Source organism: Micromys minutus, assembly GCF_963924665.1.
Source record: "Micromys minutus genome assembly, chromosome: 32".
NCBI classification, from domain to species: domain Eukaryota; kingdom Metazoa; phylum Chordata; class Mammalia; order Rodentia; family Muridae; genus Micromys; species Micromys minutus.
The window spans coordinates 17,999,401-18,018,879 of NC_137967.1; the positions used below are offsets into that span (position 1 = coordinate 17,999,401).

General features: G+C 51.5%; 3 protein-coding genes across 5 annotated transcripts; 1 reads left to right on the top strand and 2 right to left on the bottom strand.

The window, feature by feature from the left end:
• Window positions 1-233: 233 nt before the first annotated feature.
• Window positions 234-9,644, bottom strand: TMEM145 (transmembrane protein 145; the record flags this gene model as incomplete). 3 transcript variants are annotated; one of them, XM_080908206.1, is made up of 15 exons in its annotated part: window positions 234-314; window positions 1,267-1,473; window positions 4,627-4,747; window positions 6,105-6,277; window positions 6,803-6,896; window positions 7,033-7,111; window positions 7,203-7,283; window positions 7,600-7,668; window positions 7,773-7,844; window positions 7,941-8,025; window positions 8,154-8,213; window positions 8,300-8,386; window positions 8,465-8,542; window positions 8,657-8,731; window positions 9,525-9,644. In XM_080908206.1, the coding sequence occupies 15 exons, from the start codon at window positions 9,642-9,644 to the stop codon at window positions 234-236; spliced, it is 1,482 nt and encodes a 493-aa protein (XP_080764332.1). The 3 variants fall into 3 exon arrangements, with proteins under 3 accessions (XP_080764332.1, XP_080764331.1, XP_080764330.1); XM_080908205.1 differs by lacking the exon at window positions 234-314 and adding an exon at window positions 528-776 and having other exon boundaries at window positions 8,112-8,213; XM_080908204.1 differs by lacking the exon at window positions 234-314 and having other exon boundaries at window positions 895-1,473; window positions 8,112-8,213.
• A 1,726-nt stretch (window positions 9,645-11,370) lies between these two features.
• Window positions 11,371-12,550, bottom strand: PRR19 (proline rich 19; the record flags this gene model as incomplete). Its single annotated transcript, XM_080908530.1, has 2 exons — window positions 11,371-11,846; window positions 11,932-12,550. The coding sequence occupies 2 exons, from the start codon at window positions 12,548-12,550 to the stop codon at window positions 11,371-11,373; spliced, it is 1,095 nt and encodes a 364-aa protein (XP_080764656.1).
• A 3,918-nt stretch (window positions 12,551-16,468) lies between these two features.
• On the top strand, window positions 16,469-19,271 carry PAFAH1B3 (platelet activating factor acetylhydrolase 1b catalytic subunit 3; the record flags this gene model as incomplete). The annotated part of the gene is made up of 6 exons (XM_080908513.1): window positions 16,469-16,524; window positions 16,910-17,008; window positions 17,205-17,294; window positions 17,923-18,039; window positions 18,118-18,240; window positions 18,984-19,271. Exons 2-6 carry the CDS (start codon window positions 16,928-16,930, stop codon window positions 19,269-19,271), a joined length of 699 nt encoding a protein of 232 aa, XP_080764639.1. The 5' UTR covers window positions 16,469-16,524; window positions 16,910-16,927.
• Window positions 19,272-19,479: the final 208 nt, after the last annotated feature.

Below are 19,479 nucleotides of genomic sequence, written 5' to 3' on the forward strand. Positions count from 1 at the left end.
TATTTTGGCAAGAAGAGAAAACGTCTTTCTGCCAGAAACCATGTGAAGGTCCTTGGCATGCAGATGGACGGACAAAGCACAGGTCCGAGGTCACAAACCCCAGGGAGAGTTTCAAAGTAGAGACCAACTTCACAATATCCGTCCCTGAACAGTGGCTCGAGGGGTCGCAGGGTCCTGGAGGGTCACCGGCAGGGTCCAGGCGGTCGTCACGGATGTTCCGGAGTCCAGCGGGGTCAGAGGTCTCGGAGGGGATCAGGGGGGCGGAGATCACGAAACAGCGGGAGTCCAGATTCCGGAGCCGTTCGGGGCAGGGGCTGAGGGAGGGGACGCGGAGAACGGCTCCCGCGGGACCGTTTGGCACAAGAGGAAAAGGGGCAGGGCGCATCGCACCCAACGTGGGCGCGGGGTGTGGGAGGGGCGGGGGATGCCTGGCATGGCCGAGCCCTTGGGCCGGGAGAGAGAAGGGGATCCGGAGCCCAGCCGGGGCCCGGTGCGCCGCCCGTGGGGCAGAGGCGGGAAAGGGATGCTCAGACCGGGGGTGCAGGGCCCCCGGCTGTGTGCATGCTGAAGTATTCGGTGAAGCCGGAGTGCGGCGCCGCCGTCTGGGGCACGAGCGGCTGGTAGGACGGCGTCGGGCCATCCCAGCCCGAGTCGACCGCCTTGGGGAACCGAGCGGGTGGGGGCGGGGAGGCTGCGCCCGGCTCAGCCATGGTCACCACACGGCCCCTTGGGGCCGCCGCCGCCGCCACCGCTGTCTCCTCCACCTGCTTCCCGGCCTGGGATGGGGGGTCAGGGTCAGAGGCTGCCCAGAACCCTCGGGGAGCAAATGCGGCCCCGAAGGCCCGTCCCCCTCCCCCTGGAGGACTCCCACCACCCCAATTATAGACGCACGTGTCAGTCAGGGAATGAGTGGGTGACTGGGCGCTTGGGCAGCGGGGCCAGGTACTCAAGGGGTGGCGTCGGGGTGCGCTGGGCAAACTCTGGAGGCGGTGGGGGAGGTGGGGACCAGCCTCGGAAGGCAGGCGGCGGGGGCACGGCGCGGGGTGTCCTCGGGGGCGTGCGCAAGAGCGCCAGAACCCAGTCTGGCAGGGTGGGCGCGGGCGCCGGGGGACGGTCGAGGCGGGGCGTTGGGGCACGGGGAGTACGGAAGGCTAGGGGTGGGCTTAGACGCCAATGCGCAGGGGGTGGCGGCGGGGCGGGGAGTGGGGTCAGGTACTCCAGGGGCGGCGCCAGCAGCTCCTCTGGCGCCGGGGCTGCGGAGCTTACAGAAGAGGTGGGCGGGGGGATGGAGAAGAGCTCCGTGAAGTTGGGCACCGAGTCGCTGATGAACGTCACATTTCCATAGACGTGCTGCGGAAAGGCCTTGTCTGCGGATTGGCTCCCTCCGGGTCCAGGGACCCCAGCAGAGGCGATCTGCGAAGTTCGCACGTGGTAGGGGAAGTTCTTGTTGGCCGCCGACGGGCGGGTCATGATCTGAGAGAAGTCAGGCTCAGGTTAGGCTCGGGTTAGAGAAGCAGTCTCCAGGCCCCAGACTGTCCCTATAAAGTTTAGACCTAGATGATTCCCCTCCACTTGACCTCTCTACGTTGCCTTTGAACCCTTCACACTGCCTTAGCCACCGGGAGTGGGGTGTCTCCCTGCATTCTGACCTTTTCCCTCAACACGCCTCTTCTAATTGCTGGTCTTAGTGGTGCTTCCAATATCACAATCCTGACTACTGGGTGTCATAACTGAGTGGTTATGGGCAGTGTCCTGTGCTGCCCAGTATGAGAGCCACTAGCCACATAAGTCTTAAATTGAACGTAAATTTGTTTACCAATTTTTTTGTAAATTAAATGTAAAGTTGTTTCTCAATGCCTTACCTAAGCTCAGTAAGCACCTTATTAGAGAGCACAGATTAGAATTCTTTTACCACTCTTTCCTTTTTGTCTTTATTTTGTTTTTGAGAGGGTCTGTGTAGTCCAGGCTGCCCTAAGACTTGCTATGTAGCTAAAAATGACCTTGAACTCCAGACCCGCTCCCAAACTCCTGATTCACCCCCCCCCACACACACACACATTTCCTAGTGCTGGGTTGAAGATGCTCAGCACAGTGCCCAATCTTAGAATGTGTCCATAAACACACAAAGTTCAGCTAAACTTCAGTTAATAGGCTCTTTAGAATGTCAGCTCCTTAAGAACTCAATGGTCTTCCTCTTCTAAGACAGTCTGGGTAAAATGTCCTCCTGGGCTTGGATTGTAAGCATTTACCACCAGAGTTATAACTTGACCACTTTTTTTTTTTTTTTTTTTTTTTTTGACAGTGTTTCCCTCTGTAACAGCCCTGGCTGACCTGGAACTCACTCTGTAGCCCAGGCTGGCCTCAAACTCAGAGATCCACCTGCCTCTCCCTCCTGAGTGCTGGGATTAAAGACATGCACCATCACCACTTATTAGAACTTGACTTTTCAATTCCCTGTTAAATCCCACGCCGAATATTTTGCAGTGCCTGGCTGTCAACAAATACTGGTTGAACGTTTCTAGAATACAGGTAATGTTTCTAGACCCCTCATGCTACTATACTCCAGCAGCCTAATGCAGCCTCACTAAGGCCTTTCCGGATGCATGCTTCGGAAAGAAGCTGGCTGAAGGTGAAAGTAAAAGCATCAAGGACACTTGTCTAGCATTCTGAGCTGGTGTCTCTGCTCTTGGCTCCATCCCTCACTAAGTGCTGGATCTGGGGCACGTTGATTAAACAACCTGAGCCTCGGCAGCCAAAAAGGATTAGGGTGCCTATCTGGAAAGATGAGAGGGTAGAAATGAAAGCCACTGTGTGGAGCATCCAGGATGGTGGGTTCTTGGTGTTTCTTTTCTTTCTGTCCTCTTCTCACTTCTTGCTGAGCTTCTAGATACGCCATCCAAGGAAGATGAGTAAGTCTATACTCAGGCTAGGTCCTGAGGTGGGGGATGGCAGACCTGGTCCCCTTCCTTGGGGGCTGGGCATGTTGCAGATTGTAGGGTCAAAAAGCTAAAACCTTCAATGATGCTTATTTTTGTTTTCTTTTCTTTTTTTTTTCCTTTTGAGACAAGGTGTCATGTTACCCAAGCTGACCTCAAAGGTTATATTTTTCTGTATAATCTTTTTCTGCTATATTTCTGTGGGAGGATGACTTGAACTCCTGCCTCCACCTGCGAAGTAATGAGATTACAGGCATCATGCCAAATTTAACAATACCTGTTTCCTTTTGTGCACCATCCCCCATGTGAGCCCTGACTATCTTCCAGAGAATAGCAAGATTCAAAGTGCATGCTCTGCCACCAAAGGCCATGGTTCCCTGGAGACTCAGCTTCTGCTTCCGTATACCATATTCAATGACTCCTGGACTGTCTGGCAACTAAGCAAGAAAATGTGTCTGGATATTTCTAGCAAGAACCAGTCTAACCTAGTGTACTGGTGAATCCCACAACTCAGAAGGCTGAGACAGGAGGATTGCTGTGGTATTAAAGGCAGTTGGGGCTATATAGCAAGACTCTGTATCAAGAAAGGGTTGGGGGCTGGAGAGGAGGAATGGGGAAAAGAAGGAAGAAAAAAAAGAAGCAGGAGGCTGGTCAAAGACAGGTTCAGGGAGAGCTGAAGGGTGTATGCATTAGCGTTGTAAGCCAGACGCAGTGATGTACAGCTCTAATACCAAATACAGTACTCAAAAGGCCAAGCAGGGGACACACGGTAAATCTGAGGCAAGCCTGAGTGGCATAGTGAGAATGTCTTAAAGAACAAATCTCCAACCTGGTATGGTGGCACAAACCTTTGACCCCAGCACTCAGGAGTCAGAAGCAGGCAAATCTCTGTGCGTTCTAGGCCAGCCTACTCTATATAATGAGTTCTGGGTCAGCCAGAGCAACCTAGTGAGTACCTGTGTTAAAAAAAAAAAATCCCGCATACACATAGACACACAAACTGCTAAGGAACTGTGTATGAGGATTGCCACCAATGAAAAGGGACAGGATGTAAACCAGGGCAAACAACAACTAAGAACAAAATGAACAGAGAAGAGCTAAGATCTTCCTCAAGCCTAGGTCTGGTATAGACGCCATTCAAAGCTAGGCTTCCAAGAGCCCGCCCCAATCTGTCTCATTTAACGAATGTTTGGACAACAGCTCTTGGTGGGAGAAGGGGGAGAAAGGGTGACCAAGGGCTTTGGGTAGGTAGTGATGGTACAAACAGAAATGTAAAAGCCTGGGGACACAGAATCAAGAATGGAAATGGGGGAGGGGTAAAAGAAAGGGGTTGTGTGAGAAGGCCAGGTGACCAGGTGAAGAGAGGTGACAGAGAATGAGAGCTCTGGGGGACATGGACACAGCAGGCTTTCAGACAGAGGAGATGCAAGGGAGGGGGACCAAGTGTGGTGTCATGGGCCCACAGTCCCAGCATTCAAGAAACTGAGGTAGGGTGCCACAAGTTGCAGGTCAGATTGAATTGCACAGCAAGCCCATCTCAAAAAAAAAAAAAAAAAAAAAAAAAAAAAAAAGTAAAAACAAAGGAGTGTAGGTCAGGAGCTCTAAAGACAATGATATCCAGGCACATAGCAGAAGCCTCACACGCCCTCCGGCCTTGAGTTCCCAACCCCACTTGGACAGCCGACCTCACCAGAAACACGCCGTGGGCGTACAGGTGGATCCCCAGCTGGATGCCATTCACGATCTTCTCTCGGGCCCACTTCGGGATCCCAAAATTGGCGATCAGAGCCATGACAGGAACAGCGAAGAACCTGTGGAGAAGTTCGGAGTGGACTGCCACCTCTGCTCTCTACCCTATCCCATGTCCCCACTTCCCCTGCTGTTGCTCACAGACCCCCAAGCTGATGTAAAACTGCAGAGAGGCCACGGTAGCCTTCGAAAGCCAGACGCTGGAGGAGGCCCCAAACCCCACTGGCCTGCGAACAAAGACTAGGCTGAATCTGACTCTGCTCTACATCACCCCAACCCTGGCAACTTATCAACTTCACGGACCCCGACAGTTACCCCATGGTCAGATTAATGAATAAAGGACCTGACTGGATGTTTCCAGAACATTTTATGCCTATGAGTTCATTTAACTCTCACACCAAGTCCAGGAAACAAGCACAGTTTCCATTTCCTATGACAGGTGAGAAAGCAAAGGGTTGGTCTGAGACTGTACAGTTTGGAAGCTTCAAAACCTGGGGTCTACACCCCAGCAGCCTGGCTTCCGATCCGCCCACTTTACATAAACACTGTGGAGCAATAATACCTAAGGTTTTTCTGGTTGGTTGGTTGGTTGGTTGGTTGGTTGGTTGGTTGGTTTGGTTTGGAGTTTTATTTGAAGTTTCTTTTATGACTATGAATGTATATGCCTCCACCTTCCAAACCCTGACATTACAGACATTCACTGGCACGCCTGGCTATTAACCGAGATTTTATTAAACATTAATTGGTTATGTGACAGACATTAAGTCTTCATATCATTTTGTTTTACTTTGGTTTTTGAGATAGGGTCCTCATATTTCCTGGAACTCACTGTCAACCAGTCTGGCCTCAAACTTAGAGATGCACCTGCCTCTGTCTCCCAGTGCTGGGATTAAAGGCGTGGGCCACCATTGTCTGCACTTTATATCTGATGCATGCTCAAGATAACCTCTGAGGGAGACCCTAGTAACAGTCCTGTCCTTTGAAGCAATATGACAAATTTGTTGTACATATTTCTGGTTTGGTTTTCGAGACAGGATTCTCATGGAGCTCAGGTTGGCCTTAAACTCCTGATCCTCCTGTCTCTACTTCCAGAATACTATGATTACAGGCATGAGCCACCATGCCTAGCTCCGTGAAAGACTTCGTTTCTTTGGATTTTGCTTTTGTTGTTGATGTTGTTTTTGTTTTGAGATGCTGACTATGTAGCAAAATCTGGCAATCCTTACCAGTTAGCCTCCCAAATTCTGGGACTTTTCCCCACCATTTTACTTTGAGGGGGAAATTTCTTTTCTTTCTAGATCATAAAGCTAGACAGTGGCAGATTTCAGGCAGCAACCACTCGTCTTGAAAGCTCATTTTCCTTCCTAAGAATGATCTAGTTTGTGGAGTGAGGTAGGTTGGGACTCCACCATGTCTCACCAGAGCGTATAGGCAGCAAAGAAGGGCACATAAAAGGGCTGCTTCTCCGGATAGTGCCGAAGGGAGACCAACACAGCATAGCAGAACCACACATAGGCCGCCACCTGCAGCCCGATGAGCCCATAGCCAGCCGGAGACTCGTAGGTGTATAGAACCTGGCCTGGGTCAAAGAACTAGACCCACAAAACAAGGGTGGTCACAGCTCTGGCCTCGGACCCTGCATCCCACCCTTGGGCACCAAGGGCTGGAACAGAGAAGAGGGTCAGGCCGGAAGCGGTGGGACCGCTAGGGATGGGGCTAGAATTTGCATATAGGTATAGAAGGAGCCTATGACAACTACTGTGTGCCCCACCGTGGGACTGAATGCTATCACTCTACCCTGTGTGACTTATCACACTGACACAGTGAGAGGCCCTGCTGTCATCCCATTCAAGGGACAGAGCCCCAAGGGTAAGGCCAAGGTCCTCCTCACTTCTCACAGGCAGAAACAAGCCCAGAGTAAGGGTGGGAATGGCCATTTAGGAAGTGAGGGATGGGGATAGTAAGAGACGAGGAGGGGAGCTACTAAGACATGGTGAAGAGAGAGGACTCACTGAGAGACGCGTGGGAAGGCAGAAACTCAGGGTGGGAAAGAGGATGCTCTGTGGGGAGGGGCGGGGCAGGAAGGAGAGGGGCTGGCAGGACTTTCGGACACTCACTTCTGCCTCGTAGATGAGCAACACCACGTGGGTGAGGGTGTACAGGGTCATGTACACAGACAACTTCACGGAGCCCGAGTGGCTGATGCGGCCTCTGGCAAGCAGGCCGTGGGGGAGACAGCAGGGTGGAGGATGCTGTCAGGGAGGAGGGAGCTGCCACACCCCCACCCCCACCTCCCTGCCCTACTCCCCAACCCAGCCACCCCAAAGCGCAGCCCCTGCCCGGGCACCGTGTCACCGTGAATCCCTTCCCGAGGAGGATGAGTGTGAGCAGGAAGATGAGGAAGCTGGAGGAGAAGAGCAGCTTGGCTGGGAAGGGAGGAGAAGATGGTTCAGACCCAGCCACAGATCACCAGGCCCCTGGGGAGGCTTCCGCCCTCTGTGGTTCATCTCTCCTCACCCAAGATCTTCACGCTGCCATTGCCAATGCCATCGGTGGCATACTGGCCCCAGTAGATGCAGAAAAACAGGAGGCTCAGGACTGGGAGGGATGAGAGACAGAGAAAAGACAGAAACCAGCTTTGGGACACCACTGTAGCCTAGCACCATGATCCAAATGTCTAACCCTCTGTCACCCCCATCAGAACCCCAGAATATCTGTTAGGCCAGAGCCCCAGCCTCTCCTCCCTCAGACCCATCGGACCAGATCACAGCCTCACTCTCCTCAGAACTAGGAGTGTAGATGGAAGACCTCTTCCCTTAGATCCAGGAGTCCATGCCCAGCCCTCCTCCCTCAGACCCTGGGGTCAGGATACCTAGGCCCTCTTCTGAGAGAACTCAAAATCTGGGATACTCACCCTCCACTCCTGCTGCAGCCATGAACATTTTATAAGTTGTGTGGAGTAACTGACGGCCTTTCAGCAAATCTAAGGAGGAGACAGGAAAGCTTTACACGGGTGGGGGAGGGGCGTTTCCCTATGTCCGCCCTCCCGCTTGTCCCAACACCCCCCCCAACATGTGCTGTACTCACATCCAAAGTAACAAGAGAGGACAAAGATGAGGGTGAAGATGAGGAGAAAGGTCACATCTGTCTCCAGGATCCCTAGGATTCAAAAGAAGGGGTGGGGGAAGGATTTGGAGTGGGCATCTCTCCCTGCTGGGGCTTCCATTCCCCACCGTTCCTCCAATATCTGCTCACCAAACTCATCAGCGGAGAAGTGTCGTGTCCAGAAAGACTTGCCATTGGTAAGGACCATCTCATACTCCAACTGCAGCCCATCTCCCTGTGGGGAGTGGGGAGGCCTAAGGTAGGGGAAGTCAACAGGAAGGGAAAGAGGAGAAAAGCCAGGTGGCTGCCCCAGGCCCTTACCCCACACTTGCTGAGCGCGATATACCACCATCTTTCACGCACAGAGCGGAAGCTGCGGCCACTGGAGCAACTCAAGTAGCGAGTTCCTGCCTCTGACACCACCTGGGGAAAAGCCAAAAGACTGAAGCCTTGTCCTTGATGCCACCAGGCCCTAGACCTTTAACCCCTGCACGCTGGTTGCCTCGCACCTGACAGCCGGACCAGGCGTACTGGGTGGTGAGGTTGATGACCTGGTTGTTCTCTGGCCTGATCACCGACTCCTTCGCCAAACAGTCCTAGGGCAAGACAGAGGCATGGTCACCCCCTGAATGGCCTAGTACCCTCCTCAGATACACCCTCTTCATAGCCCTCACCTTGTCCCTTGCCTTGTACACCGCTGGCCACTGGGATGGGTCATCAAAATAGAGGAGGATGTTCTGACAGCACTTGGCCTGAAGACCCAGAGAGTTGGTGGTTGGGGTGTTTACAGAAGTTGGACAGCTTTTGTCTTGGAGGGCCAAGGTAACTTCCAGCCTCAGCTAAGGAGAAAGGCTAGAGAGACTCACCTCAGGGTAACGGAATCGGAAGTCCAGTCGACCATAATCCGAGAGGAAACAAAATCTTGTCAGGAACACCCAGTCCTGGCAAAAGGATCTAGTGAGATCTGAGTCCTTCAAGAACTCAGCTCGACCCTACCAACAGATCTTCAACTTTTCTTCTCTACCCAAGGCTACTTGGCTTCCCAAACACCACAAAGCAGCTATGTCACCTCCAGAATTTTTTTCCAGATCCTTTTGCTGTGTGTCCAATTTTCTGCTGCCCTGGTTTTCTCCCTCAGATATCCCTCAAGTTTCCTTCCCTCCACCTCCTCGTCCTCCCCATCTTCCAGACACACTGAAAAAGACCACGGACGGCCAGGTGCATATCCCCACCACCATCTGTCCTGGGCTCTTTCTCAGCTGCATTCCCCCAGTTACTACACACACACACACACACACACACACACACACACGAGAGAGAGAGAGAGAGAGAGAGAGAGAGAGAGAGAGAGAGAGAGAGAGAGAGAGAGAGAGAGAGAGAGAGAGAGAGAGAGAGCGCAGCCTCAAGGTGGTCCCACAAACCATGCCATCCTGGGGAATCTTCCAAACCTTTCTTGCTGGTTGAGCAGGCCAGGCGACCTCCACTTGGTGGAGTGAGGGGTGCTGTCCCTTCAGCACCACCATGGTGCGGCTCTGTTCCCTGTAACTCCGACTCTCCCTACCGACCCTCCCCACCCAGGCTGACCTCGACAGCCACAATGCTACCCCCAACCCACAGCCTCCGCCCTGGTACGGCCCCCAACACTCACGCCCCGACCCGGGAGGAGCGCAGGGGGCGGGGCGGCATCATCCCCTCTTGGGTCCCGCGGGCTAGGAGAAGGCTCGGTGTGCTCACCTCTTTGGAGCTGAGGTTGCCCCGTACGTACTTGGCCCGGGCGCGGGGGTACAGTGGCAGCAGCAAGAGCAGCAGCGGCGGCAGCAGGCGGCGCAGCGCGGGCGCGCGCGAGGGTTCCATTCCTCCCGCTCTGGCCTCGGCTCGGCTCTGGCTCCCGCTCCGGCCCGGTGACGGAGGCGAGAGCGCGCAGGCTGGCCAGCGCGCGCCCCCGATTAAAGGGGCCGCTGGACGCAGCGGTTTCCGCCCCCCTCCTCCGGCATGGACTAAACTGTCTCCAACCCTTCCCACCTCAAGAGAGAACATTCTCTTCCATTCTCTTGTCACCTCACTCCAGCTGTAGTCCTTTTCTACAGGAGTCTCGAAGATACCTCAGGATATGTGTCCTAAACTGAACTCACATTCCCGCAAGCAAGGGCCTCCTTTGGACTGCAGACTCCAGGATGCTCATAACTGAGAAAACTGAATTCTGTCCTGACCACTGACCCCCAGTTTTGACCCCAAACTTTTCTAGGGACACACACACAGTAAAACCTTCTAACAAAACAATCCTGACTGACTGCCCCACCCCTGGGGTGTGAACCCCAGGTGCTTGAGGCAGAGGTGAGGTTATCAAGGAGCTCGCACTCCTTCCCACTACCAGGGCTAGCTTTGCCATGTCCCCACCAGAAGACCTAGGACAAGTCACTGGGCCCCTTATCCCCTAGTTATTAAACTCCATCACTTCCCATAGGGCCGCTGAGAGTCCTGGGAAGGCCTCCAGCATCAGACTCCGACAAACATTCCTAGCTTCATCCTCTGCCCTCCACTGCAGAAAATTCACTGCTGCTCAAAATGCTGTTTCAAAGGCTTTCTGGACAGACACATCTCCTATGGTTGGGGTGGGGGTGGAGGGAAAGGAACAGGCTCTGTGAGTTCAAGGCCATACTGGTCTCTGCATTGAAGGCCAGGCCAGCCAGGACCACATAAGTGAAAAATCGGTTTTAAAAAATTAAAAAAATCAAAAAAATAAATAAACCAAAAAACTTTCTGGCTGGGGATATAGTTCAGTGATAGTATGTTTGCCTAGCATGTTCAAGGTCCTGAATTACATTCCCAAAACAGCAAATAAATAAAATTCCTGGAGTTAAGACATGGTACAAGCAATTAATCCCAATACTTGGGTGACAGGATGGTGGATTGCCCCAAATTCCAAGCCAGTCTGATCTACATAGCAAGTTTCAGGTCAGCCAGGGGGGACTACCATAGAGAATCTGTCTCAAAACAAAACAAACAAACAAAAAAACCAAATTCAACTATACAAACTGAGAAGAAAAAAATAAATGCATGGAAAACGTTGAGTATGACTCTTTACCATATAACCAGTTGTTACCAAGAGGGATGATGAAGATTTTTATTGTGTGTATGTGTGTAGAAACAAAAGTTGTTACACTTTGTTTTGTTGGAGTTTATTGGGCTCATATAGTCCAGACTGGCTCAGAGGATAACTACAAATGCTTAATCCTCCTGTCTCCACTATCCCAAACAAACACTGAGAGCCATGTTGGCTCCTCGGGCTCCAACAAGGAAACAGGTGATACACCCATCTTAGGGCCAAAGATAGCTCCTCCCACACTCAAGAGGCAGAGGCAAGTGGATCTCTGAGTTCAAGCTTAGCCTGGTCTACAGAACAAGTTCTAGGTTACACGGAGAAACCCTGTCTCAAACCAACCAACCAACCAACAAAAACAAAAGAAAGACAGCTATTCTCCTAAGACAGTCACTCACTGAAAGCCAAGAGGCCCAAGAAGGTGTTTTATTGAGTGACTAGGAGTGTGGTATATCTAGCCCCCAGCCCCACCTAGTCTCCTCAGTATAGTCTCATTGGGGGGAAGGACCAAGCCTCTGGACTCCTCTGAGTCACCACCCAGGAGAGGCTGGGCAGTGGGGCAGGAGGGTTGGGGCTCCAGTCCAAGGCAGATGTTCTGGGTAACAAGGGTGATGGTGGCCGAGGTCGGGGCTGAGGTGGGCAGACATCCCAGGGCTGGGGGGTGGGTGGTGTGGCTATGAGCCAGATGCTTTTCAGCATATCAAAAGCTGTTGGAGGACCCCAAGCTGCTCCAGATGGTGAAGATGCTGAGGACAGGAATGGCAGCTGGAGATCTGGACGCTGCACCTGGCTGATCCTGCGTGTAGAGGTGAGGCTGCTGCAAGTATGAGGTATGACAAAGCCACACCCCTTTGTTGCCTGCTGAGTCCTTTGCCTCCCCTCCTTTGGAGCATGCTCAGGAACGCTGATACAAGAAGGTGCCATCCTCTGTTTCTCAGGGACCCTCGGCTTGGCCTCTGGCACAGAATAAAGAACAAGGAGATGATTTGGACTACAACAAAGTAGTGGAAGGGAAGGAGGTGGGGGAGGAGGTGGACTCACCAGGCAAGGGTAGCTGGCAACCTCGGAGCACCAGGGAAAGATCAGGCACACAGCCATGACAGCCCTGTAAGGTTCTTAGGATGGTGTCTCTGGCCTCCTGCACCAGGTTCCTCCTGGGAAAGGCTTGTGGCACAACCAGTTGGCACTGCAGCTCCTCCAGAAGTTGCCCCAACACAGGAAGATCTGGGGAATTTGGTGGGCCTGGGCCTGAGCCCCCTGGTACCTTGTTCTCCTTGCCTTTTGACTGAAGGTCTGGTTCTTGGACGATGACTGGGATGCAGGAGGACTTGGTTGGCAGCAGAGGGGTACATGATTCCAAGGAGCCTCTGTTAAGCAGCCGGGCCACATCCAGGGATTTCACTTCATGGTTGAAGAGACCCCGGTGCTCCCGGCTCAGCCTGCCTTGAGTTATCACAACAAGCTTGGGGGCTGTGGAGGCCACAGGATCCTGGAGGATCACACATGGATCTTGACTGGAAATGGGAGGATCCTGGCCCTGACGTGCCAATGGCCTGTGGCTGCTCGCCAGAGCCTTATTTCGCTCCCTCCTGGTCTTGCGACGGCGAATTCGACCAGGTTTCTCAAGCTGCTGGAAAGGCTGAGGTCCTCGAGGGTCCATGATCTCCTAGAAGACAGAGTGGTCATCAGATGCAAATAAATCAAGGACAGTAGCTGAGAGGGAAAAGATGGGCAGGGGAAATGAAGAATACTGTTTAGAGAGATGAAGAATGTGGATAGACAAGCCACCAGAAAGGGCTTGGTTACACAAGAAGTCCAAAATGAAGTTCAGGTAGTTAATAGACAAAAAAAAAAAAAAAAAAGCTGTCGGGAAATGGGAGACAAAGTAACCAAGAATAAGAACGTGGAAAAAGTTAAAAGACAATAGCCAGGCCTTGTGGTGCAGGCTTCTAATCTGCTCAAAAAGGCTGAAGCAGACAAGTCAAAAGTTTAAAGAGGCATACTTGGGCTACAGAGTGAATGCAAAACCAACCTAGGTAATGCAGTGAGATCTTGTATAAAAATAAAATTCTAAAGAGTCTGTGTCTTGGGAGTTTAAAGAGCTGGCTCAGCAAGCCAGGAGAGATGGCTCAGCATTTAAGAGCACTGGCTGCTCTTCCAGAGGACCAAGGTTCAATTCCCAATACCCACATGGCAGCCCAATCAAAGGACTGAGCTTAGTTCCCAGCACCCATCTCAGATGTGACACTCGGCACAACTCTAGCTCCAGGGGATCTGGTGTTGTGTGGCTTTTGTGGGCATCTCTCTCTCTCTACACACACACATACACACTTAAAATAAATCTTAAAAAGAAAAAGATAAGTCTGAATCTTGTACACGTGTATTCTAAGCACTGAGAATATAAAAACTGGGGATATAGTAATAGAGTACTTGATTAATAATTACATGGACCTGTGTTCCGATGCTCAGAGGCCAGTATATACATGTTTTTATACATATATATTAAGATGAATGAAAAAGATAGAAGATGAACCAGGCAGAGTGGTACCCTCTTTGGGAGACTGAGGCAAGGAGTATCATAAATCTGAAGTCAGCTTAGAATATAAAAGATTCAAAAAGAACAAAAAAAAAAACAACAAAAAAATGTAAGTTGGGAACAAGGTTATGAGCAGCTGGAGAGCAATGGGGGGACTAGAAGGAACAGGTGGGAAATCAGGGCTGGAGAGGTACAGGAAATAGAAATAGTAAATGAAGGTGGGAAAGAGAAGCATGCATGGTGGTGAAAGTCTATAATCCCAAGACTTAGCAAATGGAGGGAAGAAGATCAGGAATTCAAGGTCATCCTCAACTTCATAAGGAGGTTGCAGCTAGCCTGAGTATTTATGACGAGGTGTTAAAATATTAAAAATAAAAGACCTAAGGCAGGAGAGAGGGCACCCAGAGAAGTCGAAGGGCTTGCTTCGGGGGAGACATAATTCACGAGAGCCTTCAGAGAGCGGGCCACTCCTGAGGGGAGCCATAAGGCAGGGTGCAGCTCAGACAGTTGAGACCAAGAGGCTGCATGAAGCGTGGGGGAGGGGTACCTCACCCTCTTCTCTCCTAACGGACCCCGCCCTGGACTCCACGCGGCTGTGGAGAGCGGTGGCTTCTTCCCCGTAGAGACCCAAGCCTCGAAGCTGTTCGCGCACTTCCGGGCCTCGAGTGCGGGTTAAGCCAGTAAGCGTGCCTCACGCATGCGCTCCCCTTGCTACGCCCCTTGCCTAGAAAGAAGCACGAGGCACCAAGATTGACAGTTATAGCCCCGCCCAGTCCTGCCTAGAGTCTCCTCCCCCCTCACTGGATTGGCTTCGAGGGTTTCTAGGTCCTGCCCGCCTTACTCAATGCTGATTGGCTAAGGCTACTGGCCGACCATTTGATTGGTCTAGAGGAAGGCGCTAGCTTCCCGCACACTAAGATGGCCCCTTGGAGACACACCTGAACCAGCACTTTTGAGCCCTGTGACTTTAGAAAACTTTGTAACTGCCCAGAGCCTATATCCTAATCTGTGAAATCGGTTGGAAGTAGTACCTCCCCCGTGCGGTTTGTAGAAGGATGGAATGAAACAACACACACGTGAATGAATGCTTTTTTGAGTTTTGATTTTTTTTAGCTTGCTTTTGTCCCCTCACGCCTTTAGCGTGGAGCTATTCTCTTGCCTTTGCGTCCCAAACGCTGGGATGACAGGTGTGTGGCCCTCACACTTTCAAGTCAAACTAAACTATCCCAGCGTATATCCCTGTCCAAATGTTAGTAATGATGTGACTTGTGTCTTTTCTTTGTGCTTCCCCAATCCTTAGAAACTCTCGAACCTTACCCATACACTGCTTCTGGTTAAGAGACCGAGTTCAGTTCTTTGTATTCACACAGGGCAGCTCACACTTGCCTGTGACTTCAGCTTTAAGAGATCTGACGCCCTCTTCTGGCTTCTGCAGTCACCTGCATTCAACTGCACATAACCACACATAGATACACACACACACACACACACACACACACACACACACACAAACAAGCTTTCTTGGACTGCAAATGGTCGTACACACTTTTACTGCCATCACTAGGGTAGATTGGCTAGCCTGGTCTACATGGTGAGTTCTAGGTCAGCCTAAGCTACATAGTAAGACCTCCTTTTTAGAAGAAAAAAAAAAAATCAAAACAAACCAAAAAACTTTCTCAGACAAAAGTGGGGCTCACATAGAAAAAGTTTAAGAACCCCTGTTCACCATGGTAGAGGCAGGAGGATGGAGGATGTTGAGTTTAAAGTCATCTTCAGCTACATGACACTGTATCTCCAAACAAACACACAAACAAACAGGAAAGAAGTCCTGTTCTAGAAAAGCACAACGCCTCAGAGTCCTGGGCCTTTTCTCAATCATGTCTGAATCTGTCTCTTCAACACATGGATATAACCAGGATCTGAGCCATTAATGTAATTAATATTCATTCTGCAAGCACTGTACTTGTTCAGTAATAACTTCATGCCGGGTCCAGATCTAAGGAAGTAGATTGAGACAGAATGTGAATACCATAAATAAAACTCTTCACTGCTTTAGTATCAACCTAACCAGAAGGAATGGATAGATAGGAATGGCTAGATTCGAGAGTTCAGCCTGTAGGTGGGTCTGCCAAAAACAATTAGACCATTTAGGGTTAAGGGAGACTCTGGGCATCTGACAAAATACAGGGAGTTGGGATTAGTTTAAGCCAAGGAAAGAAAGAACATGACAGAAAGTGGCCTTGGCTACAGATATGGGTTTTGGAGTCCAGAGCCACCCGCCTGAAGTTGGTGATGGAACTTTGTATCTAGAGAGAGGAGCAGAGGCTAAAGAGGTGCAAGGTGATCTGCAGGAGGGATGCCAAGTTGGACTTGGGCTGTGTCCTGCAGCCTTCTACAGTTTCTGATCTTTCTGCATCTCTTCCACATAGGTCTGATGGTGCCTCGGAGGTATAAACAAATAATAAGTAATAAATAAAAATAGCAAAACCCTAGTGTTGGGTGTGCACAGCTTTAATCTTAGCACTCAGGAGTCAGAGGTAGGTAGAGCTCCGTAAATTCAAGGACAGCCTGCTGTACGTACCAAGTTCCAGGAGAGCTCAAGTTACACAGTGAAACCTCATCTCAAAACAAAACAAAAAGCTTTAAATAGGGAAGTCTCCTCAAAGCCACTCTCCGGTGCTGCCTATAATTTCCAGCTTCACTTCTTTCTCTCTCTCTCTGGTTTTTGTTTTCTAGACAGAGTTTCTCTGTGTAGCCCTGGCTGGCTTGTCTCTCTGTAGACCAGGCTGGCCTCGAACTAGGAGATCCACCTGCCTCTGGCTCCCCGCAGTGCTGGAATTAAAGGCCCGAGCCACCACCGCCCAGCTTGGCCAGCTCCTTTCAAGCCCCCACACCAGGGAGAAATGGGTGCGTCCCTTCCCAGGTGCCACCCCCTCTGCGGATCCAAGAATGAGCCCGTCCACTCCCTCTCCCACGTGAATGGGTTACACACACACCCCCGTAGGTGGTCTCTTCCGGAGTTTTCTGGCCCTGCAGCAAATGATTTCCTCCTCGGAGGGAGGACGCTAGATTGTCCCTGATCCCTGTCGGCTTTTCAGGTACCCTGACGCTTCCCGTCCTCTCTGGGTTGTCTCTCACTCTCTCTCTCTCCTCTCCTCCCCCCCCAGCTCCTGCCACGCGTGTCGCGTGGTCTCGTCTGCCCCTCCCCCGTGCGTTGGGTCTCTGTGGCCGCAAGGGGTCCCGGCGGGAAGCGGCAGACGAGCCCACTGTGTGGCTTCTGTCGGGGGAGGGGACCGAGGATTCCTTCCTATGGTGACGGTTTCTAGTCTGCGAAAGGAGGCGGCGTCCGGGCTCGGCCTTCGCCCTGCGCGCGAGTGAGCGCGGCGGGACGGTCCATTGTGTTGGCCCGAGAGGTAGGGGTGGGCGTGGCGGATCCACGTCCGCGCGGAGCTTTCCCCGAGCGGACTCCACTCTCATCCCCAGGGGGCTGCGGTGCTGAGGATGAGCGGGGAAGGGGAGAACCCGGCCAGCAAGCCCACGCCTGTGCAAGACGTGCAGGGCGACGGGCGCTGGATGTCTCTGGTGAGTGACCCCGCGCGGTCCCCAGGGTTAGGGACTTGGGGAGCCGGGGTTTCTAGAGAACGCCGCTTGGTGACATCCTGTTCTTCCCCTAGGTGGGTAACCAGGTTCGGGTTGTTTTGGGTTGTTCGGGCCTGAAGGAAGCAGGGTGGGGCGGGGCCTGGAGCATGCGTGCCTTTGACTCTGTCTTTCCCTGCAGCACCATCGATTTGTGGCGGACAGCAAAGACAAGGAGCCCGAAGTCGTCTTTATCGGGGACTCCTTGGTTCAGTTAATGCACCAGTGTGAGGTGAGGGTCCACCCGTTTTCTCCTTCCTCATCCAGGCATGTACCCTCACTGGCACTAAGCCAGACGAGATAAGGGGATACAGAAATGCCCGTGGTAGCAGGAATCTAGGACCCGTGCACATGCAAATTCTGCTGAGAATAAAGTGTGTGCCCTGAGTTTTGTCGGGCTGGGTTTATCTGTATCAGCTTAAATTGAGGCTTTCCTTCAAGATTGCCTAAGGTGAGGCTTTTTATTGTTTGTGTAAAGAGGAGCACAGCCCCTTATTGGGTTTACAGGAAGTTGTAATAGCTTTAGAGAAAGTGAAGGTTGATTGTAAATGGTATTCTACAAAGGCTATCAGTAATAAAGTCTCTCCCTCGGAAATTTAGCTGCAATGGCATATTTTCCCCACAATGAGGTTCAGTAGCATTGCTGTTAGCTCGGTGTATAGTTCAAACAGACAGGATTTTCAAAAAAGGAATGTAACTTCTGTGGGGTCTTGGTTAAAGTGAGACAGTAATAAATTCAGGATTTGTTCAAGGTGAGATTTAACCATAAAGTAAGGCTAACCCATACTTTACATAGTGGTACGTAGTTACCGCCTGGACAGAGGGTGGTGGCTAGTACCTACGTCATTTCTTGATCCCAGATCTGGCGGGAGCTCTTCTCACCTCTGCACGCACTTAACTTTGGCATTGGTGGTGACAGCACACAGCATGTACTCTGGAGGCTTGAGAATGGGGAGCTGGAACACATCCGGCCCAAGGTAAGCAGGGTCTGGGTGGTGGGCTAACCCTCTCTTTGCCAGTCTCTTTACTGTTGCTTTGTGTCACTATTTCCACAGATTGTGGTGGTCTGGGTGGGCACCAACAACCACGGCCACACAGCAGAACAAGTGACGGGTGGCATCAAAGCCATCGTACAGCTGGTCAACAAGCTGCAGCCCCAGGCACGGGTGGTCGTGCTGGTGAGAGCTTTGAAAGGGTGGTAAAGGAAAAGGGGCAGTGCATGCCTATAACCCTGGCACTCTAAGGGCTGAGGCAGGAGGATGATTGAGATATGGGTCATTTTGGCAACATAGGAAGACCCTTAAAAAGTTTTTTTTTTTAAAAAAAATAGTGGTTGTGGCGTAGAACCCTCAAGAAGTAACCCCTGTACTTGACACAGTTCTGGACACCATGGCACAGTGGTCTCCCACAAAGTGTCTGGTAGAAGACTTCCACACCTTAAGAGTGGCTGTGGGCTGGTTGTGGTGACACATGCCTTAAATCCCAGTGCTCCAGAGGCAGAGGGAGGCAGATCTCTGAGTTCAGAGCCAGCCTGGTGTATTCAGTAAAGACCAGCAGGGCTACACAGAGGCTATGATTGAAGAGGTATTATTCAGGGACCAGTTAGCCTGTTACCCAAGGGAATCCTGGGTAATTTGAGTGTTGAAAGTCTCAGAAAGTTGTCAGGCATTCCTGGATTAAATTAAGCTTTACCACTTCTAGCTAAGACATTTCTACCTCCGAAAGAGACCACTGGCCCACTGGTATTGTTTTCAGTGACTAATCTCTACAGACAGGCTGCTACCTAGAAGATTCTTAACCAATGTCCTCCCTAGTTTCCCATCCCTAAACCATTTTACCGCTGAGAATTTCCTGGTGGGGTAGTGGAGAGTTTGGTCCAGAGATGCTGATCTGACAACTTACTATTGGTGTGCCTCCACAGGGCCTGCTCCCGAGAGGCCAGCACCCCAACCCACTTCGAGAAAAAAACCGACAGGTAAACGAGCTGGTTCGGGCAGCACTAGCTGGCTACCCCCGAGCCCACTTCTTAGACGCAGACCCTGGCTTTGTGCACTCGGATGGTACCATAAGTCACCATGACATGTATGATTATCTACACCTGAGCCGCCTGGGATACACACCTGTCTGCCGGGCCCTGCACTCTTTGCTTCTTCGTCTCCTGGCCCAGGACCAGGGCCAAGGCATCCCTCTGCCAGAAACAGCACCCTAAGCATCTTTCTGTCCTTGCCTCGACATTAAATTCTCCTCCTCCGTTTCCTGCTTTATGGTTAGTCTTGTCTGAATCCCACCACCAGACAGATCCCTGACCCATCTTTACTGGAGGCATTTCTATTTGTACCTACAGCAGACATTTTGAAGTCAGTTGAATTTCAATAGTGCACTTTGGGCAAATTCTGGTTGAAACCAGGTTGCAACTC